Genomic DNA, 23,181 nt, shown 5'->3' on the forward strand with positions numbered 1-23,181 from the left:
ATAATGAAGAGTTTTGGAATGAGATGGGCCTGGTTCTATTCTGGGATAGACGTACACTGTGACCCTTGGACAAGCTCAACTTCTGTGCATGAGGTCTAATTCTCTTACCTTGAGAATGGAGAAAATAAGGTTTGGTTCATAAGGTTCTCGGGAAGATCCAATTGGATTGTGTATGTAAAGTCCCCCGTCTATTGCCTGACGCCATATCAGATATTTTTTCCTCCTGTGTTTGGAATGCCTGAAATCCATACGATTGAGCCATGCAAGTTCAGTCTCTCCATTTAAAATGTGGGTACCCCTGGAAGCTTTGTGGTAATGCTGTGTCCTAGGCCCCTACATGTGTTTTGTAGTACTGCAATCCTCCCTTATCCGAGGTTTCAGTTACTGGGTGGTCCAGAAGCAGAGGATCCTCCTTCTGACGAATCATCTGAAGGTCAGCAGTAGCCTGACTTTATGTCCCAGTACCTACATCATTCAGCTCACTTCATCTCATCACATAGGCATCTTATCGTCTCACATGCTCACAATAAGGGTGAATACAGCAGAGTAAGATATTCTGAGAATCAGAGAAAGACCACATTCACATAACTTTTATTATAGTGGGCTATTTTGTTAGTTATTGTTGTTAATCTCTTACTGTGCCCAACTCATAAATCAAATTTTATCATAGGGATTTATGTACAGAAAAAAACATAGTATATATAGGGTCTGGCACTATGTGTAGGTTCAGGCATCTGCTGGGGGACTTGGAACATATTCCCTATGAATAAAGGGGGACCACTGTGACTGATTTGGAGACTTCGATCATTACAAAGAGGGGGACGTTTGTACACACATCTAGTTCAAACCCTTAGTGTTTGTTTGTTTGTTTGTTTTCTACATAGACTGAAAACTGAAATTCTACTCCTAACATTTAGCTCGGCTCAGGCCACAGAAAGCAAAAGAAATTTTATTAGTGAGATTATTTTCATTATTTGGAGAAGTTTACAACTGATGCTATGCTTACCTCACATTTTAGCCTAGAGCTACAATGTTGTTTGTGTTTTAAAATGAAATAAAAAAGCACTAATGAATGACAGATTCTGCGGTAAAATATTGCATATTCAAACACAAGGGAAGTACCAGCCACATTATGCTGCTGCATGATTATGATTTGCGCCGATCCTAGGAAGTATTTAAGGATGGGCAATAAAACTCTTCTCCTTGTAGAACAATAGTCCCTGCACACATTTGAAGTTTTAGAGCCTTTAAAATGAAAAACGATGGACTGAAGGCCAGTTAGCTATGCTGGAATACAACTGCTGAACATTTGCTTACCATTTTGTTCCCTTGTGTGGCCTTCTCTCTCACTTCTTCCAGATTTTGTCACTTGCCTCTTCTTTGGAAATAAGCAGACTTTCGTCTTTCTCTGCTTAGTATGGAATTCTCATTAAGTTTTCTGGTGCGAAGACTTAGATGAGAATTTAATAAGCTGATTTTCACAGGAGTTTGGTAAGAAGTTGAACAGCCTTCAAGAGATGGACATAAAATTGTGTGGGTTTCGTGGTGGTGGTTGTTGTTTATTTGTTTCATTAGTATAACAAATATTTTTCATCCTTTTTATTGGAGGCTTGTGGATTGTCTCACTTTATGCTGAATGTTACTTCTCTGTGTTCACTGGTAACTCACTATGAGAAGTGTTCAGTAGAAGGGATTATGCTACCTTGGGCACCATCCAATGACATTTAGTTACTTCATTACCACCGTTAGAGTGCAGTCCCAAAGAAGTGTTTATAATTAGGTTGAATCATGTGAAATGGTTGATCCTGACTTTTTTTTAACCTACAAAAATGGCAATTTCTTATAATTTAACAGAATATTAAAAAATCCAGTCTACTCACTTCTTTCCTCATGCTGAATTATTTTGTCCAATGCTCATGTTATGTTCTGTATGCATTAGACACTTAGTATTTATTTGTTGATGAGCTAACGGGCCTGGAGTCGATCTTAGTGATACCAGTGAGGTAGGTTTTAAGGCATTGGTGTCCAACTCTACATCATGGAATGAAAGTAAAACATCACAAGACAGAGGTGGCTGACAGGAGATTTAATGCCTTGGTTGTCCAGGCTTTTCATTGTATATGAAGAGAGGACATGTGTTGGGTCAAGGAGGTCAAGAATTTGGCAAGGCATTTGAAAAGCAAACAGTTGAAAAAGTTAGACATGTATCTATTCTGATCTTGGGCGGTCTAGGCCAGTAAACTATACCATGCTTTGAAACAGTGTCTCAATTCCTTACTTGGTGAGGGAGGTCGATTTTATATGAAGGATGGGCTTACTCCTTAGCCACTCACCAGATAGTCTAAATTCCTGATGCATGTAATTTAGGGATAAGAACAGGAGCATGAATTGCTATTCCCAGCAGATGAATGGTGCAGGGTGCCTGTGGGCTTTGCTTTGGATAATAAAGCTGAAGATAGGCTTACAGAACCAGGAAAATTGATTTTAGAAAAGGGGCAGGTCCACAGTAGAGACTCACAGGTGGCCTGGGACATGTTCCAGAATTCAGGTTTCTAGAATTTTAGACTGGCCTTTCCATAATAACCTGTACTTTGACTCTGTATTCCAGGGGCTGCTGACAAAACTGCCAGAACCAACTCTCTTCTTTGCATATTATGAAAGTTCTTGGTTGTGATGGAAATGCCATCTCTCTCTCTAAATTCTCTGTGTTGGTCTCCATTGCTAACTTTAGTTACTTTGTTATTCTCCTGTGTGGATCTGTGCACACTGTGATAGAATCTTGTCATTTACATTGGCAAAATATATCTGCAGGTGAGAAGAAGTCCACGGTGGCTTTCTCATCTTCTTTCCCATTTCATTGCGCACTGCCATCAACAGTGAACTTCTTCTCTTGAGGCCTTCATGACACGGGCCTTTTGCCAGCTGCAGTGTGGCTCTCGAGGCTGTGATCCTGGGGCAGGAAAGAAGTTAGGAATGCCAAAGCAGTGAGAAGGTACATGTAAACACAAATCAGCGTATTCATGTAATAGCTATAAATGTCAGCTGTGATTATTACAATTTTAAGTGCCAAATGACTGTAAATGGTACAAACATTCCAAGTGGGGTGGGGGTCCCTGAGACCCATAGAAGGCTGTCCCGGAAGAACTGACAATGGTGAGGGTCATATTTATGTGAGAAAGAGATGTCACTCTAAGCTAGTGGGAAAGATGGGACCGGGCACAAGGTGGTGAGCTTGGGGAATGACCCGCAGACCAGATTGGCCAATCCAGCAACAAAAAAACCAGTGGGAAAGAGAGCCCTGGTCTGAATTCTTTCATCTGATAATTAATCCAGAATAAATTGCTTAGATTAAAGTGCTGATGTAGGATCTTAATTTTGAAGTATCATACAAATGTATTAATCCACACTCAGAACAATAATAATAGGTAATATTTGCCAAGTGCTTACGATGTGCCAAGCATCAAACTATGTGCTTTTCATGTGTTAATTCACAGGAAACCCACCACTCTGGGACCCCATTTTATAAAAACGACACTGAGACAGACAGTTCAGTATCTTTCCAAAGTCAAAGGAGTGATAAGTGACAAAGAGTTCAAATCCAAGTGCACTGATTCTAGTATTTGGGCTTTTCCCTACGAGGCTATTAAAAAAAAAAAAAATTAAGCAATGACGTCATATGGTGACTGAGGTGTCTAATGCCTGGTGCTTTTCTTTATAAGTGTGGGGAAGGTTACACAGTCTATGCCTTAGCTTCCTTCTGTGGACAAAGGGAGAGTAACATGGGTCTTATCTCATGGGGTGGAATAATAAGATTGCAGAATGTGCTCAGTAGGGGTTGGCTGCTGGGAGAGCTTGGGGAATGTCTCAGCCCTAATCTTCTCACCTGACAGAAGCATAAAGTGGAGGCTCAGAGATACTGTGAGGTTTGCTCGAGTACAGTGTTGGGGTTAGAAGGATGTGCTCTCATCTGCAAGAAAAAGGGCTCTTGCCTCAACAGCATGCAACCTGCCACGTCAGAATGTCTGCTCGTGCCGAAACTGGGCTAAGGTTTGCTTTTGAAATAAGTAAGAAAAAAACGTTTTAAAGTAAATTCTGGTGCTTTCAGATGGACAAATCGTAGTAGGAATTGATTTTGTGTAATATGAAGATCTGTGTGTATGTGCAGACAGAGTTTGTTTTGTTTTGTTTCTAAATAGACAACAGGGGCACCCGGGTGCCTCAGTTGATTAAGCATCTGACTCTTGATTTCAGATCAGGTCATGATCTCAGGGTCGTGAGATCGAGCGCCATGTCGGGCTCCACGCTGGCTGTGGAGCCTGCTTGAGATTCTCTCTCTCTCTCCCTCTGCCCTCCCACTCCCCATCTAAAAAATTAAAAAAACAAACAAACAAATAAATAAGTAGACAACAAATTATTCAGAATTAGTTACTAATTCTTCAATTCTATATTTTTAAATATGTGTACCCCACATTAAGATAAAGATGAATGTCAACTTTCAAATACTCACAAATTTTTATATATTGCTATTCCTAAAGCACCTTTTGCATGCTGAGTTTATTCAGTGACATACAAGCAGACTTGATAATTATCCATTATCTCCTGTCCCTTAGCCATAGCCTTCCTCGATTTGAGAGACATCAAGGAACCAGTCTCTAGGGGCAGTGGCATCCCCATGGCTACCCTAGTAGCCTTTCTTGTCCAGTGGCAAGAGAGGGCTGGGCGGGGTGGGAACGAAGCTGGTTGGGTTATCTGTCTGACTTCTGTTGCGGCACAGGGGGAAGGAAGAGAGACCGGGCTCCTGCTCTGGATGCCCACTAAGTGCCATGAAGAGAGGACAGTACTAGGGGCCGCCTTGTAAATGCCCAGGCTTTCGTACGAGTGTTTACTCAGGTGTATCATCTCCATGACCTACTTTCCCCTTTCCCTAGGGAACAAGACCTTTCCTCTTAACATCCAGTGCTCTCCCTAATCCATCCCAAGGCTTTCACCCACTAAGCAGGATCAGAAGGGCAATGCCTGCAGGAACCACAGTAAGAATTCTCCTCCTCCACCACCCCCCAGCAGTCTGGGTACAGAATACCCCCTAATAGGGCCGGCTCCATGGATTTTCTACCTTTTGCAGACACAGAGAGCCCTGTGTTCCAAAGGGTCCCATGCTTAGTTTAATGCTCTGCTGTTGCCCTCTTGAAATTCCTAATCACATTTTAAGAAGGGCCACACGTTTTCATTTTGCTCTGGGGCTCACCCGTCGTGTAGCCTGTCCTGCCTCTTAACAACATGGTCAGCTGCTTGACTTGCCTATGGTTGCTTGTAAAGACAAATTCAAGAATATATTAGGTACGGAAGTGGCAGACTGACTCCTGTATTAATTTAATGACAAGTGGAATTGCTGGATAAAAGGGCTTCAGCTCTGTCAAGGCTTTTGATGTGCATGTTGCCAGACACTTTAAAGTGTTTGTATCTATTTATTCTGGGTACAATGGATATTCCCATTAAAACAAACACTTTGTTTGGCTTCTATCAGTGAGTGAAACTACATTTCAAATTCTATGATACCATGTGTGGTTTTTCTCTGGGGAATCACCTATTGTTGTCCTTTCCTGATTTGTATGTTGTTAGTCTTAGTGGTTTTTGAGCGATTGCCTAAGTTCCTCGAACAATAAAGACATTTGCCCCCTATGATTTTTTTTCCCCTAAACGATTGTTTGGCTTCAATTATATATGTTACTCTTTGTTTATTTTTGATGTAGAGAAGTTCAAAATTTTTATATGGTTGAAGCTCTTGATAGTTTTCTTTGCACTTTCTCCTGTTAGCTTTAGGTTAGTAGACTTCTGCCTTCCAGAAATTTGATAAATATTTACTTATTTTTAAAAAAATTGTTATTTTGACTGTTACACTTTATTTTTGAGTAGGATGAGGATGAGGATTTTTTTTTTTTAAATAGATACCTAGCTGTCCCAGTTGTCAATTCTTCCTTTCTGCACTGATTTTTTTGTGTTACATTTCTGCCTTCACCATTTATGTATGAATTTATCTCTGGGCTTCCTTTCTGCCCCATTGATATTTCTCTCCTATCTGTAACACCCTGACCTAATGGGTATACCTTTATATTATAGTAATGGGCTAGGGCTGGTCCCCCAGCATCTTCCTCCCTTACCTCCAACTAATTTATTTTCTGATCCGTGCTCATTAGTTTATTTTTCTCATAACCCCTGTTCAATTTCCACTTGGCAATAAACTACTTTAAGTAGTTTTTCATGAACTTAAAGTGATATAAGTGGCATTTCCTTTCACTGATCAATATCCAGACTCATTGTCTGTCTCATATTGATCTATATGATTTTTTAAAAATTTTTCTGTACTTAAGATGGTTTGTATTTTAAAAACTTGTTAGTTTTGAAATTTGGATAAATCTAAAAGGGAAAGGCTATATTTACATAAGTATTACCTCGTTCATTCAACAAATATTTATTGAATATCTCCAAGCACCTGGCAGTGTGGATAGTAGTGATCTCAACAGACAGAGACCTTCCAAGGGGATCCTTGGGGTGAGTTCTGAGTGAAGGGCAGTCAGCTGGCTCTTCAACATACAGAGCCTCATGGGCCATTGTAGAGAGTTTGGGCTTAAGCCAGAACCCAAGAGGAAACTGTTAGGCAGTTTTAAACTGGGCTGGTGACATGATCAGATGATGCAAGTACCAGCATCTACGTTGGTGACACCTTGAAAAGATGGGGAAGATGGAATAGTGAAGGCAGGAGGGAAAACAGAGCCAAAATATTTAATTCTATCTCTTTTTTGTTGTTAAATATTTTATTTATTTATTTGACAGAGAGAGGGCACCGCAGAGCAGCAGAGGGAGAGGGAGAGGGAGAAGCAGGTTTCCCTCTGAGCAGGAAGCCCAACACGGGGCTCCATCCCAGGACCCCAGGAACATGACCTGAGCCAAAGGCAGACGCTTAATGACTGAGCCACCCAGGCGCCCCTAATTCTATCTCTTTTTTATAAAAGATATATAAATCTTGAGGCAGGCAAGATTATTCTGCCTGTCCCAAATCTGAAAACATTTCCCTAGATAGTATCACATTGAGAAAAAAATACCATCACAAATGCCTGAAATTCTTACTTTTTATTTAAATGAGTTAAAGCCCTGTAAATTGCATTCCAACAAAGTCTTTATGAACATACTCATAGCATAAACATACTCTAGAGTTCCTATCTGGGTTCCACAAAATGTATTTATCAAATGCAGTTTGCTTTTTAAGATGAGTATAAGTCTTACAAGGAGGTGAATGAATGCTTAGAATAGAGGAAGACATTAATGCCTAGCTTGAAACTTTAAATCCCTGAACCTTATTCTTCCTTCAGACTAGATGGGATGGTCAGAATGCCCTGTCACCTTCATGGATGAATCAAAGACTTTGTGCGAGAGGAGTTTGGGAAAAGAATTCTAGGAAATTTTACAGCTATCAGCCAAGTATTGGTACATCAAGAAAGAGAATGAAGAAAGGAGCAATAGATATTTGTGAAGTATATCTATTTTGGCCAAAAGGCAAAGCTATTGTATTTTTAAAAGAAAGGAGGGATTAGCTCCTAAGTTGCTGTGTTCAAGAACTATTTCAGTTTCAGGCAAGATTTATTTTGTTTAATGTATCTCATTTTATAGAAGCCAGACCTTTCCCTTCACTGGCCCCGACAAGCCTCAAGTTAGGTTATGACCGCAATTTATATGATAAAAGGGCTGTAAATGCAAAATTTAGGGAGAGTGATTTTTTTGTTTTGTTTTGTTAATGCATAAAACTTTGAAAAATACAGCATAGATTATAGGTGGAGGCCGAATTAAGGTTTTCAAAAGAAAAAGACCTACCAAATCATCTGTTCATTGCCCGGAGCAAATTAAACTATTTCCCTGGTCTGGAAACCTTATCAGATTTATCATGTGGCTATATATACTGCTTCTTATTTTACTTGGTTCTGCTTGTTTAAAATATTACAATTCATCATTGTTAAAATTACTACTTCACACTTATTTAGCCTTTCATAGAGTCAGTCTTTAAAGTAAGAAAGTGCTGCTTTCACCTGGAAAAAATATCTTACCTTTAGGATGAATTTTTTTTCTTGCTTTGCAAGTTGTAGCTTTAAGCCTAAAACTTCTGCAGTTCCACTGTTCGCCACTAGGTGCAGCAGACAGACCTCTTCCTTTGTCCCTCATAGATTGACGTAACAGAATTCCAGTAGTAGGGCAGGCGTCAGAACTGTTTTATATTGGTAATATCTTAGTGATGTCCTTACCTGATTTATTTCCATCTTTCTGTTTTGCTTTGTGCATCTTTACGCCCAGGGGGACGCTCCTTTTTAATACAATCTGGCTGCTAACAACTACTAGGATTATATCCAGAGAGGGAGAGAGAGCATCTTGGTCCCTACTGTTGAACAGCTTTGGCCATTAAACTGCCCCTCACTGTCTGCCCAGCCAATCACTGTGCAGTGAGGGCTGGTTCATGATGATAGACTCAGGACAGGTAGAGCTCTGTGCTGGAGCTAGAATGAAGTTTCTCCCACCCAACCATGAGACAGCTACACCAAGTCACGGGGATGGAATGGACTCAGGGGTGGGTGATCACTGCATTCAGTCTACTGCTTTAGCCTCTCCTTCTTTTGAGTCAGGACTTAGAAGGAGTCTGGCCCTCTGTGAGATACTCTGTTGTTGCCATTCATACTTTCTCAGAGATGCGTACTGGCAAGGATACTGCTCCTATGAGATAGAATTGTCGTTTCCCACCATGGACCTAAGGAAAACTTCTCCCAACTCAAGGGAAATGGAGGAGGTGTGGGAGCTCGATGCGAGGAATTATATATATATATGTATGTATGTATGTATGTATATATATATATATATGTATTACATGTATATGTACACGTCCCTACTGGGCAGATAAGGAGGGGCAGTTCAATGGCCAAAGCCGTTCAACAGTAGGGACACATTACATGTGTATGTATACATGTATATATTACATATATGTATCACATATAATACATGTATTATATATATATACACACACATATATAATTACATATAATTTCAATTCAGTAGAGGAAGGAGGAAGTTGGCTAACAACTCTGTCTCTGTCATTCCACTTTTAACTAATTTTTAGGTCTTTTGAATCTCAGGTTATGGTTGTGAGCACTTTGTAGTCTTGCTATGAAGTTGGTTACTTTTTGAGTCTGGGGGATGTAGAGAATGTGGCAGTTGAAAACTTGACTATGACCTCCTCCAGTTTCCCTCTCCCCTAGTAAGAGGTGTCGGGGTGTTTGCTGAGAAGTCCTGAGTAGCTCCTCAGGGCCTCCTGGCTAGTCAAGGAGTGAATGTGGATCTTGAGCTGAGAATTCCAGTTTCTTCATTTCAGTGCTTTCTCAACAGTATCAGGCACCTGTGTCTTCTGGGGTAGGGACACTTTTTTGTTATAATCCTCTTTACCAAGGAGCGATGCTTGGATCTTTTTTGGTTCCCTTATATAGAATCTTTTAAAAATATTTTATTTATTTATTTGAGAGAGAGAGAGTGCTTGTGTGTGCACACCTGTGCATGAGCAGGGGGGAGGGGGAAATAGACTCCCTGCTGAGCAGGGAGCCTGACATGGGGCTCGATCCCAGGACCCCGAGATCATAACTTGAGCTAAAGACAGACGCTTAACCGACTGAGCCACCCAGGCAGCTCCCCCCGCCCCACACAGAATTTTGAAAATAGAATTTTGCCCAAGGTGGAATGGGGAACATAATAAGGTCCTAAGATTGTCTTATATTAAATAAGATTAAGTTCTGAAATATATAGCCTTTTCCCCCTTTCACTGTTGGTTGATTTACTGCTTATGTGCGAAAGGAGGAGAATCAGTGCCTTCTAAGAATTTATTATTCAGAATTTCCACTAATTTACCTTGATCATCAGTGATAATTAAGGGAAATACATACAAATGTGCTTTGTATAAAAATTCTGAAATCAGAGTGGCCATGGGGTATAAAGTCGGTGACTGGTTTTTGATGGGTTGAACCACAGAAAACCACAAAGACTCAAAGGCTGTTGCTGCCTGTCCTTTCTCTAGACTCTCTGTTAAAAGGTGGAGTTGGCATTTTCTTTCCTCTTTCCCTGCCTTTAAGATCCTGCAGCAAAGTAGCTTCTACCACCAAGATGGCTTGATCATGGAATTGTGTGTAAGATGGGGTCTGGCACATGGCATGTTGACTGAATAAGTGAGTGAATGAGGGGTCAGAAGAGGCAAGTATGAATTTATTGGCACCAGAGGCTCTTGATGCCAGGAAATGAACACAGAGCTGTGAAGCCCTTCCCAGACCTTGCTGAAACAGCAATGAACTTCAAAAAGAACTCTCGTCTTTCCTTGTGCATCACATTAAACGAGGCAAAGTCTTCTCATGGTCTTTGGACCGCAGCAGCCCTTCAGAACACTGGAGGAAAATCGCTGGTACAACTTACAGGGAGGTTGCCGCTGGTGTAAAAAGGTCTTTTGAGTGACTTAGAGTACAGTGGAAATTCTTGTGCAGGTGCACATACCCTTTCGCCGGTCCATGGTGTGATCCTCTCATTACCTGGCTCAGAAACCCAGCTGGGAGGCACCATCTGTCGGCAGCACCAGCATCTGTCTCCATGACTTTTGTGTTAATTCTTGGGCAGTTGCCTGAAGGCCCGTAGGTAGCTGTGAGGCTGGGGAACGAGGGAGGGGCAGCCTCTGCCTGGTGCCTTTAGTGAAATACTGTCCGGCCTTTTCAACCTACAACCACCGGTGATGGAGTGCTAAGTGCTTGCCTTTTCACAAGCTGGGAGACTCTGTCAGGACTTGGTGCGTTCCACGAGGCATTCAATCTTACTTGCTAATCTTTTCCACCCACGGTAATGTTGCCATGCAATCAGACTGGAGTAAATGCTTGTATGATAGACTCAGGGCAGGGTTTTCTGCTTTCTGTTTAATTCTGCAGAAAATGGTGTTGGGGTATCTACTGGGTTGGAAAGTGTCCCCCCACTCCCCCCCAACACTACTTTATATCCTTGCTGGAGCATCAGAATGTGACCTTCGTTGGAAATAGGGTCATTGCAGATGTCATTAGTTAACCTGAGGGCACACTGGAGTAGGGTGGGCCCTTAATCCATTATAGCTGGTGTCTTTATGAGAAGGGACGCAGAGACACATGGAGCGAAGACAGCCACATGATGACCAGAGAACTCCCGTTCTGTTGCCACAAACTAAGGAATGGCATGGGTTGCTGGCAACCACCAGAAGTTGGGAGAGAGGCATGGGATGAAGTCTCCCTCTTGGAGAATTGATTGAACCCCTGGATTTCAGACCTCTAGCTTCCAAGACTGTGAGACAGTACGTTTCTGTTATTTTAAGCCACCTAGTTAGTGGTAATTTGTGAAGGCCTGCCTGGGAACCTAGTACAGAGTACTGTATATTATGTCATCACCGGGAATCTGTATGAATTTTCTAAGTTCTATTTTGCATGCTTAACACATAGCCATTGTGTAAAGACTGTCTTTTGGGTTAACATAGATTTGAGTGGTGTCTGTAAGGAAGGGATGGTGCTTATTAGGAAACATTCCAGGGCCAGGTTATTCCATTAGAAATCAATTTCCAGGGGCACTTGGATGGCTCAGTCGGTTAAGTGTTCAACTCTTGATCTCAGCTCTGGTCTTGATCTCAGAGTTTGGAGTTCAAGCCCTGCGGTGGACTCCATGCTGGGTGTGGAGTCCACTTCAAAAAAAAAAAAAGAATTTCCAGTTTATTCACTCAGTCAGGACCTCCCTCTTGTGCCAACTTATTCAACACATATGGACTGAGTGTGTACAGTATGCCAAGCACAGTGCTTGCTTTGGGGGGGGTCACAGCAGTGAAGAAAACAGGTATGGAGAACCTACCCTCATGGAGTTAAGGATCCAGTGGAGAAGACAGACATTGAAATCCATCATATCTACATATCTTTAATGTCATTATATGTAAAAAAAAAGCAGTCACACTAAACAGCAATGAAACTTTGTGAATCAGATAGTATTTGGGGATGCCACTCACTGATCTGACTTAGAAACTTAACCACACTGCATTTATGTTCAGTTCTATTCATGTGTCTGTGGTTTATCTCCCCAACCCAATATGACTTGTCTTGCTTTTTCTAAAGCTAATCATCATCCTCTGCATGCATTAGGTTTCACATATTATTTGTTGAATTAAACTGAGTTATTGATTGAGGATGTTGATCGGGAAGAGCTAGCATGTATTAAGTATCTTTTATATGTATATGCCATTCTAAGCAATTACCTTACATCATTTTATTCTCTCGGCTGTTCTGTGAGTGTGGACTCAGCAGTGCCCCATTTTAAGATGGAGTAACTGCTACTCAAAAGTAAGGAAATGGCCTGAGGCTCCACCACGTACTTAGTGGTGGAGACAAAGTTCAGGTCTAAAGCAGCCCGCCCACTTGTGGCCATCTGCCACCTTCCAAGGATTTGTCAAAGTCATGCCCCTTTCTTTTTCTTTATCACAGCATACAGGAGGCTTGCAGAAGAGATGGGTTTTAATTGAGATTTGTGTCTAAGGAGGCCTTCTGTCTTCCCCCTAGACAAAGAATGACACGAGGGTGTGCTGACTGCTGATCAACTTAAATTATTTCTGTTTGAGTCTTTCTCTGTTTACCCTTTGGCTTCGAAGCTAACACTATTTAAATGATTGGCTGTCCTTCAGGGTCGTGTGTGGTTAAGCCCTGGGCTTGCATTTCACACATCACGGTTTTGCTGCTGTGGTTTGGGAGTGGGACACCCCCTCCTGCCTGTCTTACATGAGGCAGGAGCTCTTGCCTTTCTTAGAGAGAGAGCGTGCACAGTCCCCATTTGGGGAGAAGGAGGAAGCCCCCGAGTGTGCAGTCAGAGCCTCGCAGCCTTCCGAGAGCAGAGCTGGTGCCCAGGTGTGTGTTTGGATCCTGAAGCCTGATGTCTGCTCGGCCAGCGTCGGTGCCGGGTGCTGGCTTTCGGTTCTAGATCCGCTGCTCCCAGCAGTAGTGGCCATCCAGCCCTGCCTGGAGGTAATTCAACACTCCTGCCATCCTTGCTTGACATTCCGTTCCTGGGGGCTGTGGCAGGGCTGCAGATGGCTCTCGAGGAGCTGCTGACTCAGCGGTGGGGTTGTCCCGTTTTTCTCTCCTGGAAGGACTCTGTGTACTTTGTTCGCCGGCTCCAGCCACAGCACTCAGGATCTGATTTCGGTTGGAAACAACATGCACCAGAAGTCTGAAAGTTAAAAACCACAAGCAATCAAAGCCAGCACCCTGTCATTGCATCATTACCCACCCTAGCCAAAAGAGGAGTCAACAGACAAAAGCCCCTCAACAGAGAAACGAATAAACAGAACAGGGTGTATATACACGATGAAGTATTATTCAGCCGTAAAAAGGAATGAAGTACTGATACATGCTAAAGCCTGAAGAAGCCTTGAAGAAGTGAAACAATGGGGTGACTGGGTGGCTCAGTGGGTTGAGTGTCTGCCTTCAGCTCAGGTCATGATCTCTGGGTCCTGGGATCGAGCCCCATGTCACGCTCCCTGCTCAGTGGAGAGTCTGCTTCCCTCTCTCTCTCCCTCTGCCCCTCCCCACTGCTTGTTCTCTCTCTCGCTCTCTCAAATAAATAAATAAATAAATAAATAAATAAAATCTTGAAAAAAAAGAAAAAGTGCAATAAGTCAGACACAAAAGGACAAATAATTGGATTATTCCACTTAGGTGCTGTATCCAGGATAGGCTAATTCACAGGGACAGAAAGCAGATCAGAGGTTACCAGCAGCTGGGGGAGGGAGGAATGGGGAGTTACTGATTAATGGATACAGGATTTCTGTGTCAGGTAATGAAAAATTTCGGGAATAGGAATGATGGTTGCACAACACTATGAATGTAAATAATGCCACTACATTGTACACTTAAAAATAGTCACATTTTATGGCAAATTTTATGTTATACATATTTTTAATGGGATTTAAAAATGCCACCACTCTGAACCAAGTGTTTGAGTGGTGACAGCATCTCTCAGCAATGAGGCAAATGCTGAAAAGTGTCCTTGGCTTTTCTTTTCTTTCTTTCTTTTTTTTTTTAAGAATTTTTATTTATTTATTTGAGAAAGAGAGAGCACTACGCAGAGAGAGAGAGCAAGCATGATGGGGGGCAGAGGGAGAAGGAGAAGCAGGTTCCCCGCTGAGCAGGGAGCCTGGCATAGGGCTCCATCCCAGGACCGTGAGATCATGACCTGAGCCAAAGGCAGATGCTTAACCATCTGAGCCACTTGGGCACCCATGGCCTTGGCTTTTCTTAGGCTTAATATAAACCTATAAGAATGGCAGCTTCTTAGCGGAAGGGGCCAGCACACCGCAGCCTGGGCATGAAGCAGGTGCTCACTTAACTACCTTGTTTTCCAGCTCTGCCCTGGACTGCCGGTGCATTGCAGATGTATCCTGCTCAGTGGCCCTGAGATCACTTGCTAGGTGCTTTGGGAAATTGGCATAAGGAAAATACCAGTTAGGGCATTACATGGCTTGAAATAAAAAGAACATCAGGGCTGAGGTTTCCCCTTCTGTTTCCATTCGTTTCTTCCTCTCATCCTCTTCATCTCCTGTTCTGGTCTTCTCTGGAGGAGATGGAAACACAAAGGGCACCATCTATTGATTTTTGCTCACAGTAAAGTAAAGCAGAGAGTTTAGGATTTGATTCCTCATTTCCCTCTACTTCAAGGTTTCTTACTCTGGAGAGCTAATATGCTTTCACGATAACAGTTTCTTTTCAAAACCCAATATGCACCTGGGCTGGGGATTAAGCCAGATCATTCTTTGAGATAACTAGTATTATTATTCTTTACAAATAGACACTTGAACTGTGGATCAAAGAAGGTAAGAAATTATCTCAAGATAACAATCAGGAAAATAACAGTGAATTCAACACACAAATATGACCCACCACTCCCGTGATCTAATTCTAAGATACTGAAAAAAATTCTTTCATTTGGTGTAGACATTTAGTATTGAACCAGGCTGTCATGGTGTGCCAACAGCAGCTTGAAAACAAGGTACTGGAGAGAAACAGGAAATGTAATGGGCTGAGGCCCCTACGTCGGCCTGTGTGCTTGTTGGTGGATTTCATATCAGAAGTTTGTGGTGAAACCCACAGGAATGAATTCAGTGCATATAATCTGGAAGTTATATAAGAAATCAATTTTGCAAGTAATTTCTTGGACTCTTAAGAATGTTGAAGATTATAAGACCCATTCATTCATTTTTTTGTCATATATAGATTGATCTTTTCTATTCTACCCTTTACCTTCCTCATGTTATCAATAAATCACAATGGAATGTCCGACTGTCTTGTTTCAAATACCTGCATTTACAAAATCAGCCTGGGCACTGGGAAGGAGAAGAGAGAAGAAACTTAGTTTTGCAGTTTTACATATGGGAATTGTAAAATGAAGAGACAAGCGGCTCCTGGATGGCTCAGTTGGTTAAGCATCCAACTCTTGGCTGTGGCTCAGGTCATGATCTCAGGGTCGTGAGATTGATGTCAAGCTCCACGGTTAGTGGGGACTCTGCTTGAGATTCTCTCTCCTTCCCCCTCTGCCCCTCCCCCCTGCCTTCTCTCTCTCTCTCTCTCTCTCTCCAATAAATAAATAAAATATTTAAAAAATAAAATAGACTTAAAATCACTCTCTACAATAGAATCCCCATTGAATGAACATTGTCTTTCTCTTCAAACACTGGGGAAACGTGGCACATTCTAACAGAAGGAATGCATGGCTAGAAACTTCCTTCTGCTAACGTCCCTGGATTAACCGTGTGCCCCAACTGATCTGGATGATCAGTCTGCTGATTAGTTTCTCCACACTATGATTGAGAATTATATGTATGTATGTTAATCTGTTACAAATAACATTGACCAACATCCGTGCATTAGTCTTCACTTGCTTTGGTATGTATTTGTATTTGATACCTAGTTGTTTGTTCAACTGTCCTCATTTGAGCCTTTAGCCCAATTGGGAGGATATTAAATAAAGTGCAACTTTGTACTTTACCAAATCTAACAGACATAGTTCTGATATGCTCATAACCCCTAATGAGGGTTTTGGCCATTGGTCAGATAAACAAACTTTCATGTAGGTAAAGCAGTTAGATAGAGAGCAGAATTGTCAGCCTTGCTCATACCAGAGGGATTTTTGCTAGCTATATAAGGTATATGTAGTTTAATTTACATGTGTATATAATATTTATTTACTATTCTATGCCCATATAATAGTATAATAATAATTACTGTTTTAAATTTCACTTCTTGTTTCCTGATACAAATTAGACTGTGATAAATTGGTCAGTACTAAATAATCACAGGGTGGGCTCTTGATATGATTGAATGCTTTACCAGCTGGAGCCCATTTATTCCTCCTAGCAATGTCCCCCAAACACTGAAGGGTGGGTCCAATTCCCCATTTATAGTAGAGGCAATGGGTAATGTTTTTTTATTTGTTTTTATCCCTACTTTATGGATAAAGACAATGAACTTTAGAGAATCTGAGAGATTTTCTCCTAGACACATTGCTTGGAACTGGTAGATAGGGATTTTAAATTCATGTGGTCTGATGCGCTATGATGGACAGACAGTTTTATGTGTCAATTTGCCCAAGGTATAGACAATAGTTATTAAACCAAAGACTGTCTGAAGGTGAGAAATGTAGGACAATCTTTCTAAGACAATAGCTTGTCTTGTAAGAACATCGTTATACTTCTGATTTTTGTTTTTGACTATTAGGAGCCACATATCACCTCGTTCATTCCTTCTTGAGTTCCTCCTGTAAACTCCCCACCCTGAAATATACACCTTTTTCCTGAACTCACTGGGGAGATGGTTGTGCTTCCAGAAGCAAGGTAGAAACAAAGCATAGTAATAGCATCCAAAATATGAACCCCATTATTCTGAGATTTGTGGAGAATTTCCTAAGTGCTGTATTTGGATTATTTTATTGACTTTTAAAAACAGCCCTAGGAGGCAGGGATGGCTCATCCCCACCCCGTTTATAGCTGAAAAAAACTAAAGCATAGAGGGGTTTATTAATTTGCCCAACACTAGTATATGGCAAATCCAGGTAGGAGCCCTGGCCTCCTGACCCTGGACTATACTCACTCCAGTCCACATGAAAGCTGTCTACAAGCTGTGGAACCATATGTGATACAAGATTATATACAGGTGATTCTCACTATTTGCGGATTCCATATTTGCAAATTTGTCTACTTGCTAAAATTTATTTGTATCCCCCAAATCAGTACTCATCATGCTTTCATGGTCATTCACGAACATGAGCAGAGTGGCGAAAAATCTGAGTCTCCCAGCGTGCACGTTCCCAGCTGGGGATGAACAAGGTGATATCGCCTCCTTGTTTCAGCTCTCATACTATAAATAAGTGTCCTTTTTGCAGTCTATTTACCACCACATTTTTTATTTTTTATTTTTGTGAGTTTTATTGGTGGTTTCACTACCTAAGGTGACCTTCAAGCATCATGCTGAAGGGCTGTCTGGTGTTCCTAAGTGTGAGAAGGTTGTGAGGTGCCTCACATGTATTATTAGATAAAGTTCATTTAAGTTTGAATTATAGCACCGTTGGCCACAAGTTCAGTGCTGATCAATCAACAGTATATATTAATAAGATGTCTTTAAACAGAAACACACGTGAGGGCGCCTGGGTGGCTCAGTCGGTTAGGCAACTGCCTTCGGCTCAGGTCATGATCCTGGAGTCCCGGGATCGAGTCCCGCATCGGGCTCCCTGCTCTGCTTCTCCCTCTGGACCCTCCCCGCTCTCATGTGCTCTCTCTCTCATTCTCTCTGTCTCAAATAAATAAATAAAATCTTAAAAAAAAAAAAAAAGAAACACACGTGAAACAAGGTTATGTGTTGATGGGTGGACAAAAATGTTGTGAGCAACAGTAGGCTGAAACCTAATCCTGCCTTTCCCCTAGAATCAGTGATCCAGTATTGTTGGTTCATTGTTTGTGGTGACTTTGTAGAACATAACTACCATGAATAACAAGAGTGGACTGTATTTCTCTATTATCTTGCTTTCCTTAATTAATTTGTTAAATTTCAGTGTTGTGCTATCAAAGGCCCATGTTCTCAAAGGGACAAAAATTGGTTCTTAATGGGGGGGGGGGGTGAGAACTCCTTTTTTTGTAAAAAGCAGAGATCTACATGGAGCGTGTAACAGATGTATAGTATATTGGCTATATACAATTTCGTTTGGGGGATAGTTAGGAAAAAGTCCCAAAAGTTTCCTTGGGGGCGAGGGCAGTAATGAAAAAGTGATTGCAAAACATAGCCACAGGGCAGAGTGACTATGTGGTGAAACATTTAAAGTATTTACTAGACTACACGGCACAGCATACATAGTTGTTACTATAAATATCATTTGTTTTTTTATCTTCTTCCCTTTCTTCATAGACCAGCATTTCTTAAATTGGAGTTTGTGGTCCCCTGAGGCGTCTGCATTCTGTTTTCAGACCTGTCTGAGAATTTCCTCTGAAATTTATTGTACTTTGTGCTTTCGTTTTGATGACAATCATAAAAACAATAAATCATTGTATACTGGTTCTCCTTTATAGACGAGTCCTGCCACAAGATTTCATTGTCCAAGTTTACACCTATCTTTTAAGGCAAGAATTCTACTTCAATGCTTATGGGCCAATAAGGAATAAAAGAGGAGCAGATTTAGAGATCATGAGTGAAACAGTCAGACTGAATGAAGGCCCAGTGATGATGTATCATCCTGTTCTGGGAGGAAGGACTCCTGAGTTTGAAGGGAGGAAAATGGTGGGCAGGCTGAACCCTCACTGGGGGGGTAGCATGGGTATGGCCAAACCAAGAGAACATTGGCTTTAGCAGCAAGTACTATGTTTACATTTTGAAAGGCAATTTAATCTCTCTGCAAAATAACATCATCTGCCACATTAACGCTGTTAATTCGAATTTTATGGCCTTTCTTGTTTTTGTGTTTAATTCATTACTTTGTTTTGGTCTTATTGTTGAATCAGTTAAAGCGTATGGAGTTTATTTTTAGCTTTCCATTTGTGCATCACTAAATAACAGCATACTAAAGATAATTTAAGTCTCCATTAGTGGTGAACAGTAATGCTTTTTGCCATATTAAAGGGAGTGTTGGCATTACTCAGGTTTGAGGAGTACCGTAATGGACTCATAGAATCACAGACTATTTGAGCTGCTGGGAATCACTCAGTCCAACCATCTCTCCTGCCACATGTGGACACTGAGCCTCCTGGAGGAGGAAAAAGGGAGTATTCAAGGTCAAAAACAAGGGAGCAGCAGACTGAGGTCAGAGACCACATTGACATACTTTTAACTATGTACCTGGTCCAATATGTCCACTCTCTGAAGGTGAACCATGGCAGGCCACAGAAATGGGCTAAATACAAACTAATGGAGAGTTACTGTGTCATCTTGGCTAACTCTCAGGGAGGAGGATGTGAAATGGGCGGGGACAACAGGAATAACAGACTTGTCTCAGAGCTAGAAGTCACCGTGAGCAATGGGCAGTGGTAAAGGGAGACAACAGCCTTTTGACTGCTCAGATAGTATCACCCATGAACTCGTGTTGTTCCGTTATTCCCAACATTCACAATCAAATCCTTGAAGCTCTTAAAGTGAAGCTCATCTGTTCTTCTCTGCTCTGTGTTTCGACGTAGGCGCACTCCCCCAAACTGGGGTGTGTGCCTCTGCTCGGGGAGCACTACTGGGAATGTATTTCTCAGCCACATGTAAGAGTTCCGATCATACCTTGTGAAGCAAAAAGAGCTCATTTGTGATAGAATTGGATGGTCATTATATTAGTTTTCTCTTGCCGCATCACAAATGACCACAAACTTAGCTGCAGCTTAACGCAAGGTACATTTATTATCTCGCAGTTTCCTGGGATCAGAATTCTGGACTTGGATCAGCTGGGAGTTTTGTTCTGGGTCTCACAGAGTTGTGATCAAGACACTGGCCAGTGCCGTGCTCTCATCAGAGGCTTGGGTGGGTCCCCGTCCACGCTTACTTGGCTGCTGGCCGATTTCTTTTCCTTGCAGAACTCACAGCTGCTTGCTTCTTCAGAGCCAGTGGGCAGGGTCTCTTCTCTAGACACTTGGAGAGAGCTTACCTATTTAGGCTGGGCCCACCCAGGACAGCCTCCCTTTTGATGAAAGTCAACTGATTAGGAAATTAATTGCATCTGCAAAACCCCCTCACTCTTGAAATATTCTATTGCGTAGAGGCAAGTTACAGGTTCTACCCACACTGGAGGGAACATTACCAAGGACACGGGCACCAGCTTAGCCTGTTCAAGTGGCTACAAAAAAAAATACCATAGACTAGTGGCTTATAACAACAGGAATTTAATTCTTACAGTTCTGGAGGCTGAAGAGTCCAAGAGCAAGGCGTCTGGTGAGAGCCTGCTTCTTGGTTCACAGATAGCTGTCTTTTTCATATGTCTTCACATGGTGGAAGGGGCCAGGGAGCCCTCAGGGGTCTCTTCTGTTAGGGCACCAGTCCCATTCGTGAAGGCTCCCCCCTTATGCTCTAATCCCCTACCAAAGGTTCCACCTCCTAAAACTATCCCACTGGGGATTAGGTGAATTGGGGGGTTGGGGGGAACACATTCAATCTGTAGCAGGTACCATGGGAGTTATCTTAGAACTCTGCTCACCGCAGTCACTGATACTTCTCTTACTAGGTAGTGAGTAGGGTTCATATTTGCAGACATTTTGAGAATGTTTAGAAACATTAGTGTATATCTTCATATTAAAAGTTACTCTTCTATCAGCTGAAGTGAGATTATTTATACCAGGGCATGACTGACGTTCTGTGCTGGAGAATTCTTTCTTGTGGGAGCTGTTCTGTGTGTTGTAAGATGTTTGGCAGCCTCCCTGGCCTCTGCCTACTAGGTTCTAGGAGTACATCCTCCCCAGTTGTGACAACTAAAAATGGTACCAGACATTGCCAAATGTCCCCCTGAGGGAAAAAGCACCCCCACTTGATAACTACCGTGTTAGATACATAAGTATTTTTTGTTTGTTTTTATTTTTTTATTTTTTATTTTTATTTTTTTTAAAGATTTTATTTATTTATTTGAGACAGAGAGAATGAGAGACAGAGAGCATGAGAGGGAGGAGGGTCAGAGGGAGAAGCAGACTCCCTGCAGAGCAGGGAGCCCGATGCGGGACTCGATCCCGGGACTCCAGGATCATGACCTGAGCCGAAGGCAGTCGCTCAACCAACTGAGCCACCCAGGCGCCCTTTTGTTTGTTTTTAAAGAAGAACCTATTAAAACAGGGAATTTGGTTTCTAAGGTGATACCACTGTTTGGAACCAGCAGGTCCTTACTATTCGGATAATGCCTCATTCTTAGATGTGCTTTTGTCCTGTACTGGGAAATGTATAGTTTAGAGTTGCAAATAAAAAATTAATACTGTAGATGAGTTTCCCACATGTCCTCTCTTACTCACAAGTATGCCAAAATGAGATTATGTTATCATATGTTTTATAATCTTGTCTGAGTTTATAGTCGAGCTATAGTGTAATAGGGCTTTAGTTCCACTCTTATGGGTCAGATATGTAATGCAAGAGGCAAGAAACCTAATAAACTCCCTTCTTGGTATTACGGCTCTTTTCTTGGAAACCAGTGATATGGCTTGTTACGGGACAGAGTGGAAGACATGGTCCAGTTCTGAAGTTACAAAACTCAAAAGCTGCTCATTCCTGTTTTCTCTAGGCAAAGGCAGCTCAAGCATCTCATCTGACGTGAGTTCAAGTACAGATCACACGCCGACCCAAGCCCAGAAGAATGTGGCTACCAGTGAAGGTAGGCATCTGGTCTTCATTATCTCTCTCCCTGTGTTCACAGTGCAGGCTATTTTTGGAAAACAAATAAAATGTGTGAGTCTCAGTTCTGTTCTACTGAGTGGGAGCATATGAGATCTTAAAAATGAGAAGGCAGAGGGTTTCCCAAGTTGCTTTTTTGTTGCTGTGCTCTTGCCTTCTGATAAAAGGGTTTTGATAGGATTTAAGTGTCTCAATTCTAAGGCAAATGCTGTTATTTCGTGAAAATATAATAGGCTGACTTTTGGGGAGCCTTCATGATGTTATCTGTCTTGTTTTTCAGTGTGGAAAACACTATGATTGTAAAATTCCTGTGCTCTAATTGAAAGTTCCTGCAAAAACTTTCAAAATTGGAATTCAGGATTTTGACAATGGGAGGGTCACAATCATGTGATTTGTAGAACTTGAATTAACCATTATGTGGGAGGAGGAAAAGAGGTTTGTTTGATTATTTAAAAGATACATAGAAAGTCTTGCCTCTCAGGACAAAGATCAGCTCCACTGATGTTCTTGATATAGAATTTCACTATATGTAGTAATACATGTTCGAATTAATTGCTCTGCCTAGTCCAGAAGCTTTTGTGTTACTACTTGTTTGCGTGTGGAAATCACTGTTTCTGTGGTAGTTACTTAGTGGAAAGCCGACTCAATGATGGAATTAGTTTTTATTTTAATGTTAAACACAATTGAGTTCTCTTCTGCAGAAGAGCTCCTTCTAAATTGATTGTCGAAGGCAGGTCCAGTGTAAGATGTCGATGCCGCTTACAATGGAAGACCCAGTGTGAGGTGACCTTGTGTAGAGCCTGCTCTCTTAAAGTGTGCAGGATGCGTGGAGGTACATTTCTATGCTCTGTCTTGAGGCTTAATTGAAGCTGCTTGCAATTTTGGGAAGCATACCCATGAGCTGATGTTGGTCATCTCAGTGTTTGGTTGCTCTTGATCTGCGTGACCGTGTGTGCGTGAATGATGAAGGTTGGCCCCTGCTGTGTGTGTCTTCTCTTTAGCTTTGACTTGGTGTGTTTCGAACAGACTGATATATAAAGAGCTTTTATAATGGGATTATATTCCCTGGCATTTAATGCCTTAACGTTGTTTTATCAACATTGTAAGGCGAATAGATCAGGGTGTTCTCCTCAGTGTTGTGAAGCACCAGATAGAATTCCAATTTGAATTTTCTGGCTGTTGACTCAAATAAGAGCACTAGGTCATTCTGGAAATTTAGTTAAGGTAACGTGCAAGTCAG

At 41.7% G+C, this 23,181-nt stretch overlaps 1 protein-coding gene across 2 annotated transcripts in view; it reads left to right on the forward strand.

Moving 5' to 3' along the window:
* The window catches only part of FBXL7 (F-box and leucine rich repeat protein 7), a 373,949-nt gene that overhangs the window by 74,313 nt on the left and 276,455 nt on the right, over positions 1–23,181 (forward strand). For both annotated transcript variants that reach the window (XM_034998820.1, XM_034998821.1), the window contains exon 2: positions 21,832–21,921. In XM_034998820.1, coding sequence (XP_034854711.1) covers positions 21,832–21,921 — 90 coding nt within the window. The remainder of the gene's footprint in view (positions 1–21,831; positions 21,922–23,181) is intronic.

This window comes from Mirounga leonina, unplaced genomic scaffold (assembly GCF_011800145.1).
Source record: "Mirounga leonina isolate KUSES-001 unplaced genomic scaffold, KU_Mleo_1.0 Mir_95, whole genome shotgun sequence".
Taxonomy (NCBI): domain Eukaryota; kingdom Metazoa; phylum Chordata; class Mammalia; order Carnivora; family Phocidae; genus Mirounga; species Mirounga leonina.